Raw genomic sequence first — 27067 nt, 5'->3', positions numbered from 1 at the left:
TTACTGATCCTTTCTCTTTGCTTCCGTAAAATATGAAATGTGATTTTTTAAAATCCATACCAAAGTTTTATTAAGTGCATAATGAAGCTGTTGGAAACCATTTTTATAATTAAACACCAACATCACATTTTACTGAATGCAGGAATAAATGTGTGATGGGAAATTACTGCTACAAATCATCAAGGTATCCCTGTGGATTCTCTGAGACCAATTAGGCCTACACACCTCCAATTCAGCTATGTCAAACTCGTCTAATTGAAATTCCACCCTGGAATTTGCCATTTAAATATGCCACCAACTACTGAAAAGTAGCTGACAATGTGCTATTGTAGACAATGTAATATTGGCACAAGAGCGTCATCTAAGTCCCCCATCTAGAAAAGAAATATGCCAATTTCAAACTTGGAAATTGAATTTGAATAGATTGACTATGAGCAGGAGTGAGTTGGGCCTGTAATTCTTATCACCCATTGAGCAGCACATCAACAGCTAAATCAGCAGGTGGTGGCAGGTGCTGTATGAATATAAACAACAGCTGCTGATGAAGTGTGAGAGACGGAAGGAGGGGAAGAGGGAAGAGGTGGGATGGTAAAAAAGGTGGGGATGAGGAAATGGTAAAAGAGAGGTGGGTAAACATGAAGAATAAAAGGATGATCATCCAAAATAGACCGATAGAGTCAGAGATGGTCGAACAGTGGGAGAGAGAAAAAGACTGTTTAAGAGGATTAGAGGAGGTGAAGAGTAGAGAGAAATAGAAAGCTAAAGCTAAATTATAGAGGACGAGACTCAAAAAGAGTGATAATTTAAACAAACAATCCAGGGTCTTCTCCAATGAAGAAATAACTATTATCCATCAAGAAAACATATTTTTTCTTCAGCTCATATGCAGTTCACTGTAGCTATGACATTATTGCTCTAAATGCAGAGTGTCTGTTTTTTCCTGGAAAAGATTTGGTCACATGGGAATCAATCCATTTTACATAAATTGGCTGAAGATGTTTGGTAATGATGTGGATATGGAGAGCTGAATAATAACCACCACAGATGAGCAAAGAGCTCAAACTACATTGAAGTCCAAGATAAGAGGACACCACAGTACAAGGTCCTACAGAATGTTTCAACATCAGCAAGAAATCTCAAGTATCCCTGGATTTTCTGAATCTGAAGCCAAGACACAAGAGATTATAAGCAAATAACAAAATACTGGTTATAACAGCTCAGATCTAAAACGGGTTATAACACAAACATACTGACAGTTGGTGCATATGTTGCTAGCTCGCTTCCATTTAACGTTACCATCTGTTCAGTGGGTACAATGGCTTTTGGTCAGAACATAAAATACTGATGTAAAGAAAATTATATTTCAGTATTTTTCCATTAATATCAGTTAATGGAGTTTACTGAAATGTTTGAGGGTTGCACTTCATTATGGATGCACAGCTATTTGCACGATATGTCCTTTATTTTATTACCTCTGATTTTGTAATTATGTTTTATTTCCTGATTTTTCTCTCTAATGTCTTATTCTCAATTTTTATTATGTACTGTGTTTATAAAGTTACACACGTTTGGACCATGGGAAATACAACTGAACTCCATTTCCCTTGTGTACTTGCATGACAAAGCACAGGTGTGCTCTATTTGATGTCATTAGAAGCTCGTTAAGCACTTGTTTTGGATCTAAGTGCCTTAATTATTCTTTCAGTGTGATGTATTCTTCATTAGATGTTTCATTCATTTCACTCTATGGCATAAATGTGACTTAATATTTGTCGATTACACTGTGCACACTGCAATTCCTTCTCAATGATTAATATCTAACATTACTTAATAACTCTAATTATTACAGTAGTGGGAGAGAGGATGAGACAATAGGGTGTGTCATGTGCTCCCACCATGTTGGAGACGCCTCGGACCGTCTCAGGGTTCAGCATGACGATCTCTGTGGTCACATGTCCCTCCACGGCCTCCGTCATGTTCTCCACGGTGCAGTTGATAGCTGGGTCTTTGATCTTGAACCAGTTGTCTGCGTACCAGCCTATCAGGAACCATACATACTTCTTCCCATAGAGCTTCTCCTTGAACACCTGCAGCAGGGAGGGAAGTGACGGAGCGATGAAGGGAAGCAGAGAATGATAAATAACGAGGAGAATTGTTCCCAGAGATTTGTTGAAGATTTTGCATCATTTCCAAATAAGCAAAATGATTCAGACAATCAGCTCATTACAGAGCTCAGTTTCTGTTAATACACAGTCAGGTTCAGTCTGTTGAGATCAATAAAGTGGGAAAAGGTACTAACCTCACAAAACACTTTCCTTGCTTCAGTCTCATAAAAGAGTCCCACGATGATCCTTGCATCCTGGCGCTGCATCAAAACAAAACAAAACTTTGCTTATTTAGGTGAGCAGCAACAACATAACTTCACAAAATCAACTCCATACAGCTGCACAGTGTGACAAAGTTCCTGCTGCTTTGCAGGACAGCAGATACCGCTGTTCAGGAGTAGCTAATTAGAATGATGCATTTATTTCTTCTATCTCACTGCCTCTATGCTAATGGTACCATGCAGCTGTGAGCCAGAGGAGGAAAGGAAAGGGTGGTGGGGGTTAGCGGGGGCCCACCAGCAGCTGAGGTGAATTTTTAATCAAAGCACCTTGAGGTTCTTGACAGCGACAGCCGGGTCGGTGAGGAAACTCTGGCGAACGCTGATCTCAATGCCTGCCTCCTTCACCCTCTGCTCCAGATCGTCCAGAGTCTGCGAGATGAAAGGGAAGGACAGACGGAGACAGACGGAGGGATGGAGGTGTGAGGAGGGGAGAAGAAGGTTAGAGAAGCAGCTGAACAGAGCGAGGTGAAGGGGTACGATTTTATAGAAATACCAAACAAAAGCAACCAAAGGGGGAGAAAAAAAATTTGAAGTGTATATGAGAAACGTCAATAAGAAGATGGAAGGTGTGGGGATGTATGATAAACAAGAAAGGCAGCATGGGAGAGAATAGATTTTTAGACAAAGAACATGACTGGAAAGAAGAAAAGAAAAATGTGAGAAGGGAGAGGAAAGAATGTGAATGCGGGATCATTAACCTCCATTACAGGAACTAACCCAACTGTCATGATATTGACCGCCATGCCTGCGAGAGATGTATTGCTCGATCAATATTTCTCACAACCAATATTCCAACAAATTACTTCAAAAATCCTCCATCAATCGTCAGGAGAGATTGCCTGAAGGTGAATCTCACAACAGCTCCAATAAACAAACATATAGAGGCAGGCAGGCAATCAGGCAACCCACACCCACACTTTACCAAAAATGATAGGACATAGAGAGACCAATAAAAAAAACAAGGGAGGGAGATAAAAGAAAATGAAGAAGAAAGAGTTGGAGATAAAAATAAAGGTGTAAAATTGAAATTGATATGAAGGCAGTGAAAGTTACTGACTGAGGTGAAGACTTCGGTGGTCTGCTGGATGGTGGCGATCCGAGTCCACTTCCACTTCTGAAAGAGCTGCACCCTGGTGGGGTTGTGGAGGGTGGCTGAAGGGTGCGTGCGAAAGAAGGTGGGGAAGCGCTGACGGTTGGACAGGGCTGGTGAGCTGGAGCCATATGACAGCTGGGAAAATAAAAGAGAGAAAAAGAAGTGCAAAAACAGTCACAAAGGCAGTAAATAGTGAAATATGTAGAAGTTTAGTGAGGAAGGAAACAGAGAAAAATATACTTCTGAAGGTTGTTCCAGGCATCAGTAGTAAACAGACTTCAATCAAAATGTATTCAAATCAGGACTCTCTTGTTCCTCCCCTGTACACAGTGTTCTTTGATGGCAACCGGTACAAACAGCAAACAACAGAGAGGAAAGGCAGGAAAAAGACAGAACCACAGAGACAATCCCCATTTTCTCATTTTCATCCACACCCCCACCCTCCTTCCTTTTAGCTTCCCTCTGGCTTAAGAGGTATATCGATAAAGCTTGCAATTTTCAAATTCAAATGCATTGTTGAAATGCATGCTGGATTTTCCACTGAAAACAGAACACATAAAAATGATCTAATTATTGTTGTTGCACAGCGCCCTAATGATCACCTGTTTCTTTCATATCTGTATTCACAATCGGAATTCTCAGGCACAATGCCCAGAGACAAAATCCCCCTGTGGTGAAGAGGCACACTGCTAAGATGTATGTCCAAAGCAGCAGGGAAGAGGGATGGTGGAAAATGCCAGTAGAAACAGAGAGAAGACTGTTCCTCTAACAATTAGTTTCACAGTGACAACTGGAGATAAAATCTTCGACAGTTCTCCTTTAAAAGAAAAATTTGGCGTTTAGGGAACCAAAACAGAAACATGCAGTCTATCCTCCTCCCCAGCTCTCATCTCAGCTCCATTACGTATACGGCACTTGGATATTCACCACTGGGAGCGAGAGCGGGGTTGATAGATGTCAAATGTCATGTACAATGTGGACTCCCAACAGTAACAAATCCCTGTGAGGACATGAGCAAAGGCAGGTTGGCGAAGGAAGGGAAACTATACAGGGAGAGACAGCTAATCTGGGCATGCCACCAAAAGAAACCTGCAGCTCCTTTGGCAAATGACATCAGCTCAATAATAAAATAATACAGGTAATAGGCAAATGCAGACAGCATGAGAGCAGATGCAAATAGCTGACTATAATCTGGATTTTCACTTACTGTCAATATATGGATAAAATCACATGAAATGGCCAAAACACATGACCTGTGTGGACAAGCATCAGATAATTTCTTATTTCCCATCAATCCCCAGGTTGTTGAGAGATTTCACTCACACGTAAACTAACATACCTGCAATGCATTTTACAGATGTAAAAATAGTGTATTGACACTACACCTGTCAGTGATGACAGAAAATAATGACGATCCAGCGACCAACACTTTGTTTACAACACTGGCTACTGAGTACATGATCAAATATCCCATTTATACAGAGTAGTGAATAAGTGAAAGAGTGACTATAGTCATGGTCAGAACACATACTGTCATTGTTAAATGCTGTAGGCAACACAAATGAAATTCCAACCACCTCAATGTCTCAATCCCAAATAAATCAGTAACTACATACCACTAGAGGTAAGTTAAAATCGGTTTGATAGTTTGTCCAATCTGTTCGAATTATCACAGGTCAAAACCTGAAAATGACCAAACTTGGAACTGCAAGGTTTTCCCCACAAAAAACACTCAAATAAACCTTCACCAGACATGGAAACAGTGACACAACTAAAATAGAGCAGAAAGCTGCTGCAGCAAAAATAGACCAATGCACTGTAGCAGCACTCTGCAACAGACAGTTCCACATCAAAACCACAACAAAACAAAAAAACCCAAAAAACATAAACAATATTTCTCCATTTTCAGTTAGTCGATTCTCCCATAGCCTTGTAGTAGCAGATCAATGCTTGTCTGTGGCTTACAGTGTTTTTAGAAAAGGAGATGGGTGAGCAAATTAGCATGGTGCCAAGAGGAGCCAATAGAGAGCCCCTCCTTGATCAGTGTGCAGAAATGGAGGTAGCTGTTGTCTCCTCGACACTCTGATGAGGCTGTTTGACATGTGAGGAGGCTTGTGTAGGCAGAAAGCATACAGAAATAATTGAGTGTGGTGGTTAAGAGGTTGCGCCAGTGGTGGCGTGTAGTAAAAAGAGACAGATCCCTTTGTGTGTGGCGAGAATCGACTTCTCGAGTTGAGGGAGCAAAGCGGAAATGAAGAGTGGGAGAAAGAGATGGCAGAGATGGAATGGAGGCAGGAAGGAAGGAGGGGTAAAAAAGGCTAAAATAAAGCAGACCAGCTCCAGGCAGAAACAACAGAGAGAGGAAAGAGGAAGGCAAGAACTCAAAAAGTGGAAAAGAGTTTTTAATGATGAGGAAAGAAAGGGTGTCAGAGAGAAATACCAGAAACCAAAAAGAGGGGCAGATGCCAACCACTAGAACTGATTGTTCTCGATGAGTAATCTCTGGATGAAACGTCAATTATAGGACAAAGCTAATAAGCAGAGAACTGAGAATGACAGAGAGGCAGATCAAGAGAATGGGATGAGAATGAGATAAACAAAATAAACTGCCTGATGAAGGCAATAAAAGCACATAGATTTCCAAAAAATAACAGCAGCAGAAGACTGCATCAGATCTCTTGTTGATTTACAGATTTTGGTTGTGCTTATAGTTTTAATAAATGTATAATCATGCAGGCTGTGATGTCCAACCATATGTTTTGTCCTCCTGCACAGTGTAGCTGTCCATGCAGTACTCCATGCTGAAAGCGCCTCGTAAAGTCTTGGAGCTAATTAAAGATGCTTTAAGAAGTATTTTAAAATCAATAAACAACTACAGCATTGATTTTGGGAACTTGTAATCACCCCAAAGTACAAAACATCACCATTTAGATGAATGTCAGCCTCTAGCAGCATCTGCAGTACATTTCACATTGTCTGCACAAAACAGAGACTCAATATTCTTTCAGCTAAGACAGAGCTAAAGATCTTGGCCAATGTCAAGGTTTCTCATGAGAGAGAACCATGGAGCAAAAGACAATATCAACTTCCTAACTGGCAGCTAGCACTTGTTCCCTACAGAAAACCAGTGCAGCTACTTAAATTAAAAGGCTCCACCAAATAAATGTAATGTCTTGAGAAAGTAACAGGTTTCTTAGCAAACATGGTTCTAATTTTAAGATTGAACTTCCATCTTGTTTAAACTATGGCCTCCATTTACAGTATTAAGGTTGTGTTATGCATGAGACAACCTTCTTCAACTGACATTTGGACACCATGAGATACAAAAGTGTTAACTCCTGTCTTGAGCCAAACTTAAAGATGGGGAGTAAACCCTGAAGAGAACCAAGTTGCAATATTATGAATGTAATGAGGTTTTACAGGCAAGTTCTGTAGTTAAAGAGTTTAAAGTGGATATATGTGTGCGCTCACATGACTGAGTTGTCTACGTCATGCTCTATAAAAACATGTGCATCGTGTCTGTGTGGCCCCCTTCACTAATATGAAAACCTCTGGGTTAAAATTGCAGGAGATCGAAGAGCGTTGTGTGTGGGAAGAAAAATGAAAGACACCCACCACTATGAGGTTCCACATGCGAGCGGCTTCGGCCACCAGTGTGGAGACACCGCTGCAGCCAGGCATCAGGACGATCTTGATGGGCTCCGTGTACAGAAGGTCATACAGCAACTTGGTGGCTTCTCCTGGGTCACACTGGAAGGACAAAATGAGAAAGTGATGAATGGATGGATGGATGTTTGAACACATGGATAAGTGGATCGATAATAAGGAGGAGAAATCAACTGAGGTGATTGAGAAGGAGAAAAAAAGGGAGAGAGACATACATGAGAGAAGGGAAATAGAAGAGATAAGAGTGAGGAAGACAAATGGGTGAGAAAAAAGGAAAACAGAAATAAGCAGAGGATTGTGGGAGATGGAGGCGACTAAATAGAATGAGAAAATAGAGGACAGCAGATAAAGGGAAATGACACAGAAGTAGCAGGGAGCAACAAAAAGGCAGATGCAAATGTGAAGAGCAGAAAAGCAAACAGGGGAATGAAAAGGACAAGTAAGGAGAATGGAAAGAGCAAAACAGACAAGGTCAAGATAAAGTAAAGAAAAATGACAAAAAAGTGGCAGGGAGCAGCAAACAAGCAGATGCAAATGTGAAGAGGAAGGACAAGCTAGAGGAGAAAAGAAAAAATATCTGTTCAGAGTTTACATCCACAGAGCCAGCATCATCACAACACAGCAAGCTGTCCTCAGATCAGGACATAAAACAGGCAGAAACCAAACAGAAGTGAGCCCAGCGACCACAACAGCAGCCATCAGAAGTCATTATAACCCTTCAATAAAGTCATTTACAGCATGTCTAGGTGGTGAGAGTGTGGCTAAAATGATCCATCACTGCTCTGTCAGCCAGATTACCAACAGGCCGTCACCGCCACACTGCTCATCACAGTCAGATAAACTGGCCTGACACATCTAAGGATTCAGCATAGAGCTATGGCTCACAAACACAAATACACACAAGCACTTAAAAAAACAACACACGCACACACACACACACTCCAGATAAGTGTCCCAAACAATTGTACCAAGACAGATGATGGCAATGACGAAATATGGCTCCTAATTGGAGTATTTGTCTCAACGGCTGAATTGTCTCTTTGAGGCAGCCCTGTGATTTTTCTGAAGAGGTAATCACCACTCAAGCCCCAAGAATATGTGGAATAGCCTGGGCCTCTTATTGACTGATGTGTTTCCCATTAACTCTAGATTGGGTGGAATAATAGTGGTGTCATGTCATTGCAGAAAAAGGCAGGACGTTTACATGCACTTAGATAATTCAATCTGAACCCTGTTAAAGCAGAGAGCTCTGAGTGCTGACGTTCTCACTTAAGTGCCACTGTATGGTTTTCTTTATTGGTCCTATGTAAAGGTAAAATGTGATTTATGGCTTTTTTATTTATTGGTCCACGGAAAGACCTGGTTCTTAAACAGTGCATCTCATCATGGTGATGACCGTAGACTGTGGAAAACCAAGGTCACGATTTATAATGTGTCCTGCGTACGTGCTGATCCACAGGCAAACAATACGCTGAGGTGACCGTATTGATCTTGTTTTAACTGTGTGCTAAACATTTTTATACTTAACTTTCTTGCTATCTTGTTTATACATGCTTCTTACTGCTCATTAGTTTCTTACAGTTCCGTCACATGAATCATTTAGCATCACCTTGTGAAGCGCTGCTATCTGACGTAATTGGCTTTAACAAGTGCACAACCACTTTTGCACCACCAGCTGAAGCAACCAGTACATCCCACTAACACCTAAACCTTTTAAAAAGACATAGGTGCTTAAACCTTGTAGTGAGTTGGTTAGCTGAATCATGCACCCGCCACAAAATGAAAACCTGTCGCCTATTGTCTCTGTTCAATTTTCTGAAAGGAGGTTCTGAAGCTTAGATCTTGGCTTCCCATTACAGTCATTATAACACATTTGCTGTGCCACAAAACTGGAACTGATTAGCATGAAATTTGTTGGATTTAAGACAACAAAAGCAAGTCAACCAAGTCTGATTATTGTTCAGAGGTCAGACTACATCTTATGTGTTACTAGTCTAATATCAATGATATTGATATTACATTAATACACAGTAGATGTTTGGAGGTGGCTGTAGAAATACGTCAGTTTCACCTTTGATCTAAAACAGCATCTTTAATCAGCTTGAACTCATGTCAGTAAATGGCTGTTTAGGCCACAATACAACACTCTTCACTAACACACCCTGTGAGTTGCAAAACAAGCATTTAACCGTATCTTAGCAAAAATACAATATTAGATTATGCTGCTGATTTAAGAAGGTTCAATTAATATTTTATTCTTACTCTTACCACAAACGGCAGCTCTAACTATATCTATTTGCACTATAGCCTATAGTCCCTTCTGCCTATGTATACTATCAATAAAAAGACAAGCTATAACAATGAGAGTAACTTTTAAACTATGTAATAAGTTTTTAAAACCTTCACAAATGTCAATTTATTTGAATATAACAGCACCACAGAAATATGGTGGGTAATATGGGCTAACAGGCACCTTTCAAAGCAAGAGTGGTTAAATATTGGACACTAGAAACATTTAAGCAGAGTTTAAGACCTTCAGCATTGAATTTGACATTTACATATGATAGTTGCAACTTGATCACCAAAAACACAGCAGAGGAAAAACTTGGAGAAACTGGCTTTTACATTTTAGGACCAACAGCGAAATAAATGTGTATGAATCCTAAACATGTCATGAAAATGCAGTCCTAAGCTGATTACTTTAACTAATTAAAGTTTTGAAGAGCATGTCTGTAAAACTACTGAGAGTCAAATTGCCATGCACTGCTGGCCGTCCTCGATTCACTGGGTTAATAGTATTAGTACTGACTAGGAAAGCAGCTTTACAACATTGATGTCATACAGGAATAGGCAATCTTGTGCAATGGAGGGGCGACAGGCTGCGGGTTTTCCCTCCAATCAATCACTTTACCAGCTGATTTCACAGATCACTTCCTCCTCTCTGGTGTTTCTGGGAGAAATCAGCTGCTGCAGGTGGTTACAAACCTGCAGCCTGATGCCTCATAAAACTAATTGCTGTGTTATCTTCATGTGAGGGAGAGGCAGATTGATGCACAGGCAGCTTTAACCAGTGTCTTTCCCGAAGGTTGTTTTTGTTCTCTGTCACTGTAGCTGTGGGCTGCCTGTGTGCTGAGAAGAAGCGTGTTAATATCCTGGTCTTATGATGTTTTAACTTTACTCCAATGAGTGCTAATTCAATGCCTGTGCTAATTATCTTCGAATTATTTAATCAATCTTTCACTATCATAAAACATCACTGCTTTTAATGAAAGCCTGTTTCAATCATTTTTTAAATGACTCACTTCTGGCAACATGTAGAAATTAGAATGAAATTAAAAGTGCTGATTCTGACCTTGTGGAGGTCATTTGAGCACTGAAAGCTATTATCCCTCAGCTTGTCCACTTAAACTGCTGTTTTTACCTATTGTCTAGCCATCATTCAAAATATTTTTGTATCTTGAATATATTTTGAATTGGAATAAATCTGGCAACCGTATTGAATGTGATGTTTAAATATAGTTATGGTAGTATACTTGGCTGCAGAACTTTAATAAAAAGGTGTATTTTAGGAGAATGCTTGCTGGGAAAGTATAATAGTGTGCATTAGTCTTTTATTGGATGGTAAACCAGTGGCAAGCCCAATCAATAGTGTGTAAACATAGCACAAAAAGCTCAATCAGGCCTCAATTAGCCTGTATAAAATAAGTGTCCCTGAGATTTTTAATGTAATTAGTCACACTTTACTTATTTTCCAAGATAATGGAACAGAGGAGAAAATAAAATAAAAATGTTGATATTTAAACTTGTCATGAGTGTAAGAGCAGAGGAGGAAAAGCAACAGCCTGGGTTTACTGGGGGATAAATTCAGTGCTTCCACCGACAACAAATATTTGTTTCACACAAATTCCACACTAACATTAACATGAAAAGGTAAAGGGTATAACAAAAAAATGAAGTGTAGTAATATATGGACATGCATAAGACTGTAAAACAGCATCAAAGTTCACAGGTGAACCTTTGGATCGTTCAAGTGTCTCTGTAAGAACAAAAAATTTAATCTTTGAACAATAACAAAATGGGAATATGGTGCAGCGACGGTGAAAAAGCAGAGTCACAGCTCTTTCATTAAGTGGAAACCTGATGCCAAACCCAATCAACAGTCAGCCAAACTAAAGTGAACAAAACATCCCTTAAAAAAAAAAAAGCTTCAAAACTGCTCAGTCATGCTACATAAAATAATGGTTCCCTAGATCTCTGAATGTAAGGCTTCAGATTTGCGAGGATATGGCATATGGCACTAAAATAAAGCTTACATTCAGATATTTAAACCCTTCATTGTTAATGTTGCAAACGGGGTGAAGAGAAGCTGTTCGGACTTGACTTTGATCTTTTTCAAGGAAAAAAAAAATTAATAGATTTTTGTGTTACTTATTCCCTCTTTATGCCACAGTAATGTTAATATGAAAAGGTTAACAGGCTGTAAGGGAATATAATGAAGAAGTCTATTCTGGACTCTACACATCTACTGCTCAATCATTCACCTGAATCAGAGTCAGAAATTAAATCTTTGTTTGAAACGTGCAGTAAGAGCGAAAAAAACATACATTATGGCTTTTGAAAAAAAAAATAGACGGGTGGTGGCAGCTATGCAATAAAGGCTGAGGAATCTCTGCTATTCTTGGAGGTTTGTCTTCTACAACCCTCTGGGGTCATTGCTATTTCCACTTTCATTTCTAGCCTTGACTCGTGAGAGCATCTGGATTGACGGCCCTGATGCCATTCACAGTCACACATACACACACATACACAGGGAGGTGTGTGTACACAGCCATAAAAGTACACGGGTACAGCTACACACATAACATAGCACCAGCACTTCTGTCACTGTCCTTGATGCTGAAATTCCCTGAGCCAATATCAGTGTTGACGCTAACATGGCGATGTGGCCTTTCCAATCAGTAAGACTCAGTCTATGAGAACCTTTGCATTAAACTGAAGGTTGCCTGAGCTGAGACGAACAGGAGAAGACACTGGTTCATCTGCACACTCTGTAATTACACTCCAGATTGATAGTATAAAAAAAGAACGTGAAGTGGGGATAAGGGCCTGGGGGACGGCCTACGTATTGAATCCCAAAGCCTGCACAGCGACATCTCCTAATTTCCTCATAATTATGTCTGGCTCCCCATTCCTGGCGTGTATGCCAACAAACAAGCATGAAGACCAGTGATGAATACCGGTAATGCCACAATTATTGGGAAATTTTATTACGGCTGCCAATTAAAATAAAGGTGTGGGAAATGAGGAAAGCACCTTGTTTCACCATTTCGTTCCATCTCCACTGTCTCACTCCATCACAGTTAATAATTGATCAAAGTTTGCAGTCTCAGCTTTGATATATCCATGGCAACGGACAGTGTGTGTGTGAGCACGTCTGTCCGTGTGTGTAGATCTCAGAAGGCTGTAAATAGTCTGATGCTGCTGCCAGAATAGCCAGAGAAACAAGCCGTTCTGCTACCACGGGGCATCTGCATCCATTAAAAGGACAGGCTGGGATTAAGTGTTGAGCTTCATGAATATTGTATGATGTTGAACAAGCTGAGGACATTGCTTGATACTACCAATCCTAATGGTCACAAACCAGTGTGTGTGGATGTGCATGTTTAGGCACCTCCTTGACAAACCCAAGTCAAACTTTAACGTATGTCTTTTATTCAGTACGGCTGTTGGACGTGAAAGACGCAGTAAAAGTTACACATCATGATAAGAAATTCAGATCAAGAGAGACCGCTGTGTAATTACATTCCTCCAGCCTTGATTCTGAGATGCAAGCAAACAAAGAATCAGTTACACCCTTGTCTTAATCTCACAGTTAAACAAAGAGTTGTGCTCACAAGGCGATCTGCTCTCTGACCAAACAGGCTGCAATAACTGGATGTAAATATCTTAGTTAATTAGTGCTTTTCCTCATAATTGCTTTTTTGCTTCTCAGAGGTTAAGGTCCTATTTACTATTCCAGTCATCTGAAAAATGTTTGCATGAAAAACTCCACACAATACCCAGAGCAGGAGCAATAAATTCCCCCCTTGACTTAGTTCAAGGAATTAACCAGCATCACTGAGACAATGTTATACCAGCCTCTCTGAGCCGCACTTGTCAGAGGATCTGCATCTATTTCTCAAGCCCCAGGCACCAACGACTCCTGGAGCATGAGTGAGGTTTCCCAATCTCCATGAAATCTGTTCATGCAACTGCTTTGTCTTTATGTATATGGCAGCTACATCTGCAGCTGCCTGCTTCACTACACTTGTAATCAGGGGACGCAGACACACGGAGACGCACACACGTAAGATCTGTTTGGCATTTGACTGCAAAACAAAAGAAACAAGGTGTATGTATAACAGAATGTGAACAGGCATGCACTGCATACATCCAGCAGATGAATTCGCACACATATTTTCACAGAGCTGAAACCTTATTTGTTTCTGTGGTTTGCTTTGAGAGTAACTGTTGCCATGCCAACTCTCTCTCTCTCAACCACACACACACACATATATACTCTCTCTCTCTCCCTCTCTCTCCTTGCTATTCTGTTTAACAGGATTCCAATGCAGAGCCTTGTACACCAATCAGAATAAAGCTCGTAGCAAATTTCCAACCAGTCCCAGTACAGTTAACTGTTTGGTGCCCCGGCCGCTCTCCAGGCATCCGTCTTGCAGCATGATTGATAACGACCCTCCAGACAGGAGGCAAAGGGGAAATCCAGAAATCCAGTAATTGGTTTCATGTGCCTCCACTCATCACCCTGTTGAGAAAAATCACTCCTTCTGGAGACAAATATCTAAAAACCATTAAGATATGCAGCAACAAGGTGCAAATAAAACAAAAATAAATATTGTGCTCTTTGATTAAAGTCTGTGTGTGTGTGGTAGGTAGTAAACTGGGACAGCGAGGGGAAATGAAACCAGTCGGGGAGGGCGGATATTGGATTTATAGTGGTTGATATGCTGACATTTTAAAATACCACCATGATTAATGATTGATGAGCAACAAGAAGGAGTTGTGTTCATTTAGCACAGACCAGCACTGTACATGGCATGGCCGGCCCTTTCATTAACCAGAGTGAGGACTTGAGGTTAGTTAGCACTGGGGTGACCTATTATTAAAACTCCTCTCTGAGATCTGGGATGTTGGAAAAGACAGGTGGTCCCTGCAAAGTCACGTTTCACTGTTGTGTTGGCAGAGTGAAATTTCATATATACCCACCATGACTCGTGAGAAAACAAATAATCTCCGTAAAGTCAGAAAACGTTGCTTGTTTGCAAGAGGACACATCGAAATTACGCACAACGGTGACGGTAAATGATATGCAGCGCACAAAATGACACAACAGAGTCGGATACTCCTCATCATAATCTAAGAGGCAGATCATTAGATCCCTCTCTGACTGACACCACACATCACTTAAGTGCGCACCTCCTCTGACTCTCCTCCACATGAACTCACCATGCTGTCGTAGTGGATGAGCTCCAGCTCGTAGTCGGGCAGGATGTCGCTCCTGTTGTTCACCAGGTCCAGGGCCATCTGGGCGGAGGGCATGCACGCTTGACCACCCGGCCAGCCTCCGCTCATGGGGAACAGCGCTCCGATGTACAGCTTCTTTTTGCCTGCGGACGGCCGTGGCCAGAGGAGGAAGAGAACGATGAGAGATGCCCGGAGGAACAAGACATGCCCGCGGGCTGCGCGAGTCACCCGCGGAGGACTCCTGCTCATTACCGGCATGGTTCAAGGTGAGATGGACCGGGGCAGGTTGACCCCGGTGCTGCAGCGGAGTCGAGCAGATAAAAGCTGTTTTAAGTGCGAATATTCTAAGAAAAACCTAAGAGAACTCAACACGTGTCCGGCTCCTAGAAAAAACAAAAACACCAATGAGTTTGGATTGATGTTGAGCTTTGCAGATATTGGTTATGCTGTTTACTTTGAATGGCAAGTGTTTAGCGAATCTAGTGAATAATTTAGTCGCTGTATGATTTAGCATAATGCATGGTTAATTATACATGGCACGCTAGATCTAGATTTTTTCGGCACAAATTCAAGTCAGTAGCGACCATGATCATTTCTATGCGGCCCCACACATTTAGCGCGACTAAACCAAAATAGCGAATCGCTTTTTGCGTACGATCAATCATCAATATCGGACAGCGCGTCCCTTACGACGTTTACGCAAAAATGACGCGCGGATCAGACGCTGATGTCCGCGCAGAACACGTCAGCTGGGTCAAATGATAGGCAGCGACGGCTAAAAAAACACGACAGACTGAAGTGCGGCCCTAAAGCTGAAGCAGCTAAAGCAGTGGAAACAGCGGAAACAGCAGAGTACATCTCCCTCTTTCAACGCAGCGTATTCCGACAGATGAAACGATTTGCCAAGGAAAAACAGGCGCGCTAGAGCTCTGCGTCTGATCCACTGCAGCACCGGCTGGCTGAGTGTGCATGTGTGTGTGTGTGAGAGAGAGAAAAGAGAGAGAGAGCCAGGACAATACTGAAATGCACGCAGAGAGAGAGAGAGAGAGTCAGAGGGAAGAGAGAGGGAGGGATGGCTGGTTGGGAGGGGGCCCTGGGCAAAAATCTCCTCAAAGATTTTCTAATGAGTTACACCCTGCGCTTAACTTAAACAGTAGCTACATCCATTTCACAAGAGTCTCACACAACCTCATTGTGCCACATTTCCTTCTTTGCATTTGCCTCTGGGAGCTGCTGCCTACACTGTCGGCTACAACATCTATAATCAATATCACAACATTAATAGTGAATCATTTTCTTACATTCACTGATATTGTGATTAGGCAGCAGTTAAAAAAATAATATAAATCTGTGATATAAATCTAAATCTGCACCACTCTGAGATTAGACAGTTTTACCTTGAATGAACTAATCTGATCAGTTTTCGATGAATATACCGTCACTATTCAAACCCATTCAACCCTGGAAAACAGCAATATTTAATTAAAGCTAAAAATATTTCACAAATGTTTTTTAGATCAAGTTCCAACTAATGCCTGAGTGTCAATGACATTTTAATGGGTTGTAGATTTGTGGCTGCAGCTAATGACTTTTTCATTCTTGAATATCTTATATAAATTTCTTTGATAAATGTGTTAATCATTTAGTTTATTAAATGTCAGAAATAATACATATCAGAATTTCCTAATGCCCACAGTGACATCTTCAAATTGCTTGGTGCCAGTCAGTCCACCAACAAAACATATAAAAACAAAACAGGGAAAACAAAAAAACACTAAATGTTAACAAAGAAGAAGAAACCGTGTAATGTTTGGCATGAAAATAAGCCAAATAATTTTCTGTTGATTAATCAACTAATTTAACTGGTGTATTAAATTAAATTAGCATTACACATATAATACAATAAAGCACTGCAGCAACAACAAACAATCAACAATAAACCAATACATATAATGCACGAAATGAGTGAATGGAGCAAATATACGCTAATGCATTGATTAGCTACGTGAAGCTAGTATAAAGCAAAAAGCTTTAAAGGGAGGTTATAAAAACAGCAGCTTTGTGACGATGTACTTTGGCACAGCAGCACATTGAGCTAAATGCTACAGTACCATTAGGATGCTAACATGACATTTAGCAGGCATCATGTTTGCCATGTTTTGGATTCTATTTGATGTGTGTTACCACTCTGACATTTTCTAATCAGCATTTAAGCACAACTGAGGCTGATGAGAATGTCAGTATCTTTTGTCTTAAATTATATTTGGGCAAAAATTAACTTTGACCCTGTGGTGTCACTAATGTTTTTACTCTTCATCCTGAGGGGAACATTAATTTGTTAGCAATCCATGCAATAGTTAGTTTGCTTTTCATTAAAGAGCACAAATGTGATTCTCATGGTGGTGCTTCAGAAAAGTTGGGGGATCGTGGAAGTTAACAGGATTTATCCTCCGAGGGACAACGAATGTTAGTTAAAAAAAAAAAACACACACTCAGAAGTTCAGATATTCAAGTCTGGGCCACAGTGGGGGACCAGCTGCAGGACAAACCATTGCTGTCCATAGAACAGGCACTATTGCTTAAAGCACTGGTTCCTGTCTCAGAACATGCATGATCAAGTAATCATTTAAATGCTGTTGAAGCAAAAGCTTGTTCAAATTTCCCCAAACGTTAGCCTGGGTTTAAACTACCTTGATGTTTGACCCACAAATCAATAAGTCCATGCTTATGCTGGGATACCAGACATGAGCAGTGTACAGTTCTGCTGTGTAACCACCTCTGCTAACTCACAGCATTTCATTTCTTCCTCCCCTACACAGCCAAATCTATAAAATGCTGCTTTGAGAAATAAGCACAAATGTGGCAGGTGGTATCAATCATAGCTGATTTTATTTGCCTTCACCTCTGTCTGAGAAGAGCACAGACAGTAATGTAGTTAGTGCGCAGGAGAGAGACTGGACTCTGCACACCTGCTGATTCAACTCTCAGTTCTCAGGGGGTCCTGTTTTCTATCTCTGACACACACACACGCAACCACGCACACGCACGCACGCACACACACACACACACACACACACACACACACGCACACACCCACATACATAAACACTTTATCTAAAACAAACTTCTGATGTTTTAAAAGCTATATGTTTCATTTAACGTCATAGAAACAGTGGAGGAATGCTATTACTGGCAGATTAACAACACATCTAAAGAAAAAAATAAATTGTGGTGGTGAAAATTTACCATTTTCTATGCAGTCTTATTTAGACTGATGACAGTTTTATTCCATTTGATGCGCTTGTGTTTGCAGTTCTTGTGTAAGTGCTCTAATTGCAATGTAATGTTAATGTTAAAGTTCCCTTTTGAAAATTACTTATTGCAGCAATTGAGAAGAAAACCATTATTCCTCCAGTCTAAATTAAAAACTTTCTGTAGTTGGGCAATGGAATGTGACTATTATATAACCCTGGTTCATTACCCAAAACTCATTATCTGTATATCTCTATGTAGCAGAGAACGATTCAGATCATGTTGCTAACAAGCCCTCACAGGCTGAGGTGAGTGTAGTGATCATCTGCTGACATTTGCCTTCCACTTCCACCTCCTCACTCTCTCTGCCATCCCATGACCCATCCATCTCACCATCAATTATTCAGCCATGAACTTTATACAGTGTTTCACCAACACAGGCAAAACACACCGGCATTGGGAAGTGCAGTGTTAACCCCTATGGTGGCAAATGCCACAGAGAAGGCATTAGCTGTGGCACAGCCTGTAACAAGATGCATTGGAGACACGAGTTCCTTAACATGTTGCTGAGCCACTTTAATGAGTACCTTGTACTGTATATTTTTGTGTCTGCAGTTGCACACTGGGCATCCTTCAGGATAATGGCCTGTTTTCCTCCTGGCAGATGTGTTAGTGGGGAAAATAGTGTTTTGAATGTTCTCTGTTTAACACAATTGCCAGATTACATTGTCCTTCGCCTGCAGAGTGCACTCTATTTCACTAAGGGAGCAATCCAAATCACTTTGAAAACGCTTTGGCAAAATACGTTTTATAAAAATCAATCAAACTGCTGAAATTCCCAAAACACTGATATTTTGAAGATGTAAGGGTTTTCCACAATGATGACAATACAAGTCATATCCTTTTTTTTTGAGCAGAAATCAAACTTTGGTCAAAGACCACTGAAAATCCATTGTGTTCAACTTCATTTGACCTAAATAGACAGTGAAAACTGTAAAGTTGTATTTCTATAGAGGGGCCAGAATTACTTGATAATGGTATGAAAATTATTTCCCAGTAGGAAGATAAATGGTGGCTAGCTTACTACAAAAATACTGTTTATCATGCAGTAAAGAGCACCAACTTTAATACAGTATCATCATTACATAATTTGCCTTGCAGTGGCACACTACACGCTATCTTGTTTCCAATAGTCTGCAGCATCACAGTTATTGGAGTAATACATCATGCCCGAGTATCCGGGATAAGAATAGTAAGTTCATTGTTCAGCTGTAAAAAATACCATGCCACTAGGGCATAACTTTGTAGCAACATTCTGTAGCTGGTTGTGTATTTTTATAAATATAGCTATGGCAAATGTAATTCCTTCTGCTGTATCAGAATAATTCCCATAAATCTGTATTTACCAGCATTAAAAACCTACTGTTGCCACTTGCAAAGTGTAATCATCAGGTGAGAGGTAAAATGAATAAATCTTTTTCACACTTATATTAAAATTTTCACAGTACCACACTGTATAAAGTAGTAGTAATATTTATGAACAGTTTGTCTGGTTTGATATCCTGTTGTACAGCACAGCTAAAATCCCAGTTATTCAATAATCTGTTGAGGGTGGCAGTATTTTAGTTTTATTCTCAGCCTCGTCCTATTAACATGTATTGTCTGTGTGCCCAAAGTCTGATAATGCTTATTCATCTGTGCCAAAGAGCTCCATTACCATAAAAACACATCAGTGAGCCTTCTTGTTACTTAATTACAATAAACATGGGCAATGTAGTTTATTTTTAAAGGCAATCCCACACACATACTCCTGCATCCAATGTATATTAACTCACCACTGAAAATAGTCCCCAACAAATCCTGTTCATTCCTGTATGAGTGAAATTTAATAATGACTGTTTATTTATCAAACTCACTAAACATTTCTATTTGCTATATTGCCCTTACAGATTAATCTGCTGATTTCTTTTTAATCAAATGAAAATTGTCCATCAACAATTTGCTGAGCTGAAAGTGATGTCTTTAAATGTCTTTTGTTCAATCAAAGGTGGAAATTTCCAATTTATTTTACAATGATATATGAAAAAACAGGAAATCCTTGTATTTCAGGGGTTTGGATCAGAGAATATTTGGCCTCTTTTCTAGTATTTTCACTTGAAAACAATGGAGCCGATTAATTAATCAATTATAGTATTGCTGTCAAACAGACACAAAAAAAAAAAAAAAATCACAATTAAACATCTCAAATATACCTACACACTTAGTTTTATTATGTTACTTAAGCACTGGGTATGTTATTTCTAAAAAGATTTAGGAAGTCAGCAACAGGAGGAGAGTCATGCAACACTTGATTTGGAAAAATATTTGATGTCGCTTTTAATGCAAGTTTTAAAGTCTAGAAACAAAAACAACATCTAAGAATAGCTGAAGTTTTGGTAAGAAGCCGTTTTAGTTTGTTATGTCCCAGTTGTTTGCTGATCTGATTGCATTCATTGTGGTCCTATGGTTTTGTTATACTATTTTTGAAGAAAGTGGATACTAGAAATGCAGTTCTGCTGCACACACACAGACACACACAGGATAGAGCAGACACAGACAGGAGCAGGGTATTAACCTTTCTCCCGCTGAGGAGGCAGTAAGTGGGTGGTGATGGCACATTGAGTGGAGAGAGACAGAACAGAACCAGGAGGAGGTCAGTGTTGAGACAGTAGATGGAAATTTCTATTTGTGGAAACAGTGTTCTTTGCTACTTCATTAATTACGTGTTTGTCAAGTCTATCCATGACATTTAGAAAGTTTTTATCAGCATCTTACAGGATTACTTGCATAAAACTGCAGAGGCTATGGAGCAACATTGCATGTCACGTGTGCAAATTTGAATGTGTGCAAGTCTGACCAGGAGTGTTTGGCATATAAAATGCTAGCACAGGTTACTGCTAATTCATTAGAGCCATAGTGCATTGTTGTGAGCCGGCCATGGACATCTTGTGTATGATTCAGTATCTGGCCAATTTGTAATGTGGCGACATGACAACAGTAACAAATATAGTCATCACTGTTGTCAGGGATCAGATATAGTAGATGTTTCAACCCTTTTACCCCCAGGGAAGGCTGAATTAGTGCATTAGTTCATCTTTAGAAATGGCTCCACTTTGTCTCCTACAGACACAGAACTACACTGTTATGTTTACACTGTAAGTAGAACTGAGGTAAGTCAAGAGAATAATTCACACCTCATTATTTTAATATTGGGATATTAATACAAACACAGTTTTATTATTCTTCAAAATCTCTTTTAGATTTTGAGGGCTAACTAATAAAAAGACAACCTTCATTAAATAAAACTGAACTGAAATGAACTTGGAGTTATCACTGTATGAGCAAATTAAATAAGCTTAAGCTTCTCTCTCTCAGTGCTTTGATTTATAAATGGATTTGCTCAATACTCAGGAGTAGAAAAATAATGTGCCTCACGTTATGGGCTAATAAGGAAATTGGGGAGGTGCTGTCAGCGCTGTATTATGTATGTTTTCTGATATTAAAACTAATTTGTACTATCTTCAAGTTGATAGCTATGAATAAAATGTAACTGAAATCTAACTAAATGGTTCTGACAACCTCTTTAATTAGACAAGTTGTTAATAAAAGAAGTTTAATTTTCTTAAGAAGTCTGATCTTGAAAGCTGGTTTGGGGATTTAAAACCTTCAGCTCCAGACCAGCCCTTTGTTTTAAGCCACTGCTGCCCCAAGGGGGACACTCTGGCCTTTTCTCAAAGATCACTGCTGCCCTCTTGTGTTGCCAAAGCACATTGCAGCTGCAGAATTTTGCAAAGCCTTGCATTAAGCAGATTTCAACCAGACCTCACAGACAGTAGCCTATCTGTGTGCACAGATATAAAAGGGTACATTGTCTATAAGCTATAGGAATGACTTGTCTCGGTGGCTGTTATGTGATGTAGGTGAGACGAGTCCATTTCATGCATGATAATGATTTATCCTTCCTCATAAACTGGCCATTCATGGTAGTTTGTTTTTGTTTTCTGAAGCAGTAATGGCTAAATAAAAATGAAAGCAAGTGAAGCTTGTTGGTGGCAGATTGTATTTGTCGAGCTTGGGTGAGAAGACAAAGTTCTAATGTTCTATGCAAAAAGTGAAATGTTTCACCACATCTGTGTGTTTAGTGTCATGTATGTAATGTTAATTGGGCACTTATATGTGCATGTAACAACAAATTACTGCAGTGTAGTAGCCTAGCATTTGATTAGCATGGACATATTGAGACTAAAACATTCCTACCTGTGTAGTTTCTGTCATCTTTGGCAGGCAAATAGAGAAAGGGGGGGGGGGGGGGGACAGAACAGTTGAGTAGATTATTCTGCATTAGCATTTCAACAGAATATTAATGAAAGTTTGATCAGTTCCATCCACTAGATGGCAGTGATACAATACTGTAGATGTCCTGAGGAAATCTAACTGTGGGTTAATGCCAAGCAGTAATGCCTGGCAGCAGGTCCCTAACCAGATATTATGTAAGCCTTTGATATTTTCAGAGGCATATAGGCTAACAAAAATAGACAGAAAACCCTTCACGTCACAAAGTTATATAGTCTAGATAACTCCATAAGAGATATAAACAGCACCTGAGTACAGTTTAGTATTTACAGTAAACAACAAAGGATAAAACGTACAATACGTAGCCTACTTTCTGTTGCCCAGTCCAACTGTGCCGATAATTCCCTCTTTCATCCTTTTTAATACTATCATTCCCATAGCAACTTTACCGGTTGCCATGCCAACTCCTTTGATAACCAGTTGGCAATCACATTACTTTTATTTCATCTTTCTGTTTTTTTCCCTTAAATCCTCATTTATTTTGTACTAGTTTGACAAAACACACCTCAGAGAGGACACATGTCAACTGTAACTAGGTGTCAGTGATATCAAATATCCTCTCACAGCCTCATCACATATTCATCCAGAATTTATCCTGTGTATAGTCTAATGTATGGGACTGGAGCTGTACCTGCCTGCGTCGGCGGTACAGACCGCCCTCTGTGGATTACGCTTCGATTGGCTGGATCATTTATTGCCTAGCAACCGCGCTCCACCATTGGGAGAGCAGGTGTTTGTAATTATCTGTCATCTTTAAAGCCTTATGTTCCCATTTCTGTGAAGCAGACTGGAAACGCTGAGTGAGCCCTGTCTGGCTGTGATTCATGTGATTACAATGTACATTTTTGTCACAGAAAGAAAAAAATATCTATCAGCTAAAGGGCATTTGCTGGGAATGCACCTAACAATTATTTCTTATGAAACAAGAATACTAGAAAAATCAAAAAATGTTTTCAAATGTTATTTGAGTTGTTCATCAATAAACACTTATACCTGTTTAAAACAGTATGATATAATTATTTTTAAATGCTTAGGCTATATATTGCTCATAAATGGTAAACAGGTGATTAAACATTTATGCCAAGGTCAATGTCACCATTCATCCAGTTTCCTTTGCTAGCTTCACTTGTAATGGCTGCCTAATCTAATGATATAAGTATCATTAAATCCATCAGCCCGCATAGCCTACTAACTGTCCCCCCATGGCAGCAAATGGCCTCCCACTGTACATCATCATTTACTTCTACTGTATTTAGCAGCTTAATGTAAAATCTCATTGACACATTATGGTTGAGACACTCACAGAGGCAGGTGGGTTTGGGTGCATCCCATTTGCCCAGTTTAGTGCAGTGGCTGATGTTTCTGCCCTCCAGGATGAAGCCAGCGTGGCAGCTGTAATGGAGCACCGTCCCTTCCACTGGGGGTCCAGGAGGCTTCGCCGTCACCCGGCCGTTCTCCAAGGACGTCCACACTCGTGGACACAGCAGCACTGGAAACAAGGAGGAGCACAAGAGATGGTGGAGGCGACACAGAATTAGAGAAAGGTAAATACATAAGTGGGAGGTGAAGCTGCAGTCACACAGACATTTCTCATAAACAACCACAAAAAAGGAGACAAAACAGCACTTCCACTGATTAGACTTGTTAGACCAAATTCTCATACTTATTAACACATTATTTTTATTCATTTTTTGGAACCAAGTGAATGTTTTACATTTTCATCCTCAAGTTTGTTGCATAAAGTCAAAGCTGTAAGAGAAATACATCGTTTTTTTCCCCCAGATTTCTTCTGGTTCTATAATTTTCCTTAACATTCAATTCTCTTTAAGATTAAGACTCTCTCACTTGAAATACATTTTGTACATTCTTTGGTAATAATTTACTCATCTTTAGCTCTGCTGATGTTTTTAGCTCCTAAGGGAATAGTCTGATGCTTTAGCTGCTAAATGCTCCATTGTGTTCACACCAACTAGTCTCAAACTTTGTCGTCGTTCTAGAAAAAGGTGGTCCCCCCCCCCCCCCCCCCACAGAGAAAGCAGCTACCTGCTGCAGATGAAAACAAGGCTGATGAGAGCAATAAGAAAACCAGTAAAGTCACGGACCACAAAACATGAAAAGTGAGCGGAAAGACACTTACAGAGCTAAAAAACTCCATAGGCAGATGATCATTTTCCAGTACAGAATATAAATAAGCTGCAAGGTAAAAATGTTTTAGCAAAGACAGGCTCTGAGGCAGAGGTTTAAATGAATTCTTCCTGTGAGATTATTTCTGCCTCTTGAACAGCTTTACCTCAGATGTTTGCATATGTTAATGTATGACTCTCAGGTATTAGGCTATTGGATACATTTGGACATTTTTATGTAATGAATAAAATACAATACAGAGACAATATAAGAATGCAAAATATTGTCCCTGAAAGTGTAATCTCTGTGTGTGGAACTCTTCTAGCCCATGTAATACAAGGTTTGGCATTAGCTCCCTTTAAGAAATAAAAGCCTCGCATTTATCTTTTGATTAGATTTTCTGACAAAATGGTCGAGCTCTTGGTTATAATTCTGTTAGGCTGCCGAGTTTGTTGAACCTTCCTTCCAGCATGTGAGCACATAATAAAACTCCAATCTGCACATTGCAGCTTGCATGCTTACATAAGCCAGAGAAAACAAAAATCCTGCTTAGGGAATGTACTCTTGGGAAAAATAAATTCCACTGATGTTAAATATGAACTGAAAGAACAAAAAAAAAAAGAGATATAAGAGGGACTGGACTGGATCGGTGGCCTTATTCTCAGTATTTGCAGCAGCAGTGAAGATGTGATCTGAGTAGAAATTAGATTCAGGCTTCACTGTGCAAATAATTTTTGGTTTGCTGCAAGAACACACAGTTTAACCACACAGAAGCAGGAAAACAACCTAAATGCTTTAAAAATATGAAAATGAATATGAGACCCTGCATACCATACACTACATTAGTATCAGCAAAAACAATTATGTTTAAGAGCTCTTAGAGGTGACATATCCAGTATATCTCCTGTAAAGAAGAAGAATATGAACATTCAACCGAAGTGTGTCAGTTGTCATCATATTAAGACAAGTGGTTGTCATGTCTTAATTCCATCAGTGCAGCAAGACTCAGATTACATGTAAAGATGTTAGGATCACATTATAGATAAGTGATGTCACTTTAGTTTTAGCTCTTAATGTGAAAAAAGAGTTTTGTTGACATCAACCAGGGTGATACTGTAAAATATAAAGATATGATTTCTGTTAAACAGCAACTCAGCACAGCGGAGTGGTGACTATAACATGACTTGTACTAATGTTAATAAGCACTGTGGAAATACATATTTTACTAAGTTCACCATGAGTGCGGTAGTTTAGTAGTTGACTACAACCACTTCCATCCATGCATTTCTATACCTGCTTATTCCTTAACCAGGGTCACAGGGATCTGCTGGAGCCTATCGAAGCTCTCTTTGAGTCAAAGGCAGGGGTCCACCCTGGACAGGTCACCAGTCCATCACAGGGTCACATAGAGACAAACAACCTCACACACTCACACTCACTCCTATGGGCAATTTAGAGTCACCAATCAACCTGACATACATGTTTTTGGACTGTGGGAGGAAACCAGAGTACCTGGAGAAAACCCACACAAGCACAGGGAGAACATGCAAACTCCACACAGAAAGGCCCCTGATGGGTTTCAAACCAGGAACCTTCGTGCTGTGAGGCAACAGTGCTGGCCTTTATTTTATTTGTTTGTTTTTTTATTACTATTATCTTGTAATTTCAGATTTCAGAATTTCCTGATTCAGAATTTTCCCTTCTTATCCAGGGTACATAGAGATGCATCTGAAAGCTCTGAGTAATCTGTGTAGGGAGCCTTTGAGATGAATGAATAGATGAATTTTCATGCTCCAGTTGAAATGTTCAATATTTACAACATCCTAAAAACTGTAATTATTATTTTGTTTTTTTTTTTATTAGCTCCCAAAATGTAACCTCATTCACTCACTCCTGTACAAACTGATTATTTGAAGCAGGATTATTTTATAATAAAGAATCAAATGAGAATGTGAATTTCAGCCAAATAGCCCTTGACTTCACAAAGCTTTATAGTGAGTTTCAGCTCAGTGTTTAGCTGTCTGGCTTGCAACTTTACTCTTCTGTTTCCCTCTCACTGCTCTCACAGTGCCATTTTAGCTGCAGGAGGCAGCTGTTGGCGAAAAAGCTCTGAAAACCCACTGTACTCTCCCTGCTCAGCACCAAATGGCTGGCAGGCAAAGTTAGCGACTAGCTGGTGACCATAGTGGAGAACAAAGCAGCTAAAGAGCCAGATATTTCCCTCAGCAGTTGGCAGCGTTGCAAAATGCATTGCTACTAACATGCTTTCCTAATGTTTACCTGTTATCTATAAATTGTAATGAAATCTTGCTATAACACAAGGCAATGGAGTGATTTCATATAAGCGCCATTTAGAATTGTCACTTTATTTCACTGTGGATCTTCATATTATGGTACTATTAACAAGAATAAAAATAACTCCAATCCCAAGCCTTAGAAAAAAGTGAGACCAAGTATTTCACACTTTTCTCTGTGTGTATTGTCAATGGGGAAGGCGGTAATGTGCTGTCAAAACAACTGAGATTTCATTTCATTGTAATTGTGGCTTTAATTTGATGTCAATGTTTCACCACATAGGATTAGTAAGAAAGGATTATATACACATAATAATACACATGATTTGTCAGGAA

At 39.8% G+C, this 27067-nt stretch overlaps 1 protein-coding gene across 6 annotated transcripts in view; it reads right to left on the bottom strand.

Annotated features, from left to right (window-relative positions):
- The window catches only part of gabbr1a (gamma-aminobutyric acid (GABA) B receptor, 1a), a 57755-nt gene that overhangs the window by 24370 nt on the left and 6318 nt on the right, over nt 1-27067 (bottom strand). For 4 of the 6 annotated variants that reach the window (XM_026317698.2, XM_026317702.2, XM_026317699.2 and 1 more), the window contains 8 exons: nt 23617-23802; nt 22218-22235; nt 14652-14812; nt 7095-7229; nt 3444-3614; nt 2654-2755; nt 2300-2365; nt 1896-2087 (listed from right to left, as the gene is read on the bottom strand). In XM_026317698.2, coding sequence (XP_026173483.1) covers nt 1896-2087; nt 2300-2365; nt 2654-2755; nt 3444-3614; nt 7095-7229; nt 14652-14812; nt 22218-22235; nt 23617-23802 — 1031 coding nt within the window. Of the gene's footprint in view, nt 1-1895; nt 2088-2299; nt 2366-2653; nt 2756-3443; nt 3615-7094; nt 7230-14651; nt 14813-22217; nt 22236-23616; nt 23803-27067 lie in introns of those variants that run through there. The other 2 variants (XM_026317704.1, XM_026317700.2) reach the window with 2 other exon arrangements.

This window comes from Mastacembelus armatus, chromosome 16 (assembly GCF_900324485.2).
Source record: "Mastacembelus armatus chromosome 16, fMasArm1.2, whole genome shotgun sequence".
Lineage (NCBI taxonomy): Eukaryota > Metazoa > Chordata > Actinopteri > Synbranchiformes > Mastacembelidae > Mastacembelus > Mastacembelus armatus.
This window is presented reverse-complemented; position numbering and strand designations above follow the sequence as displayed.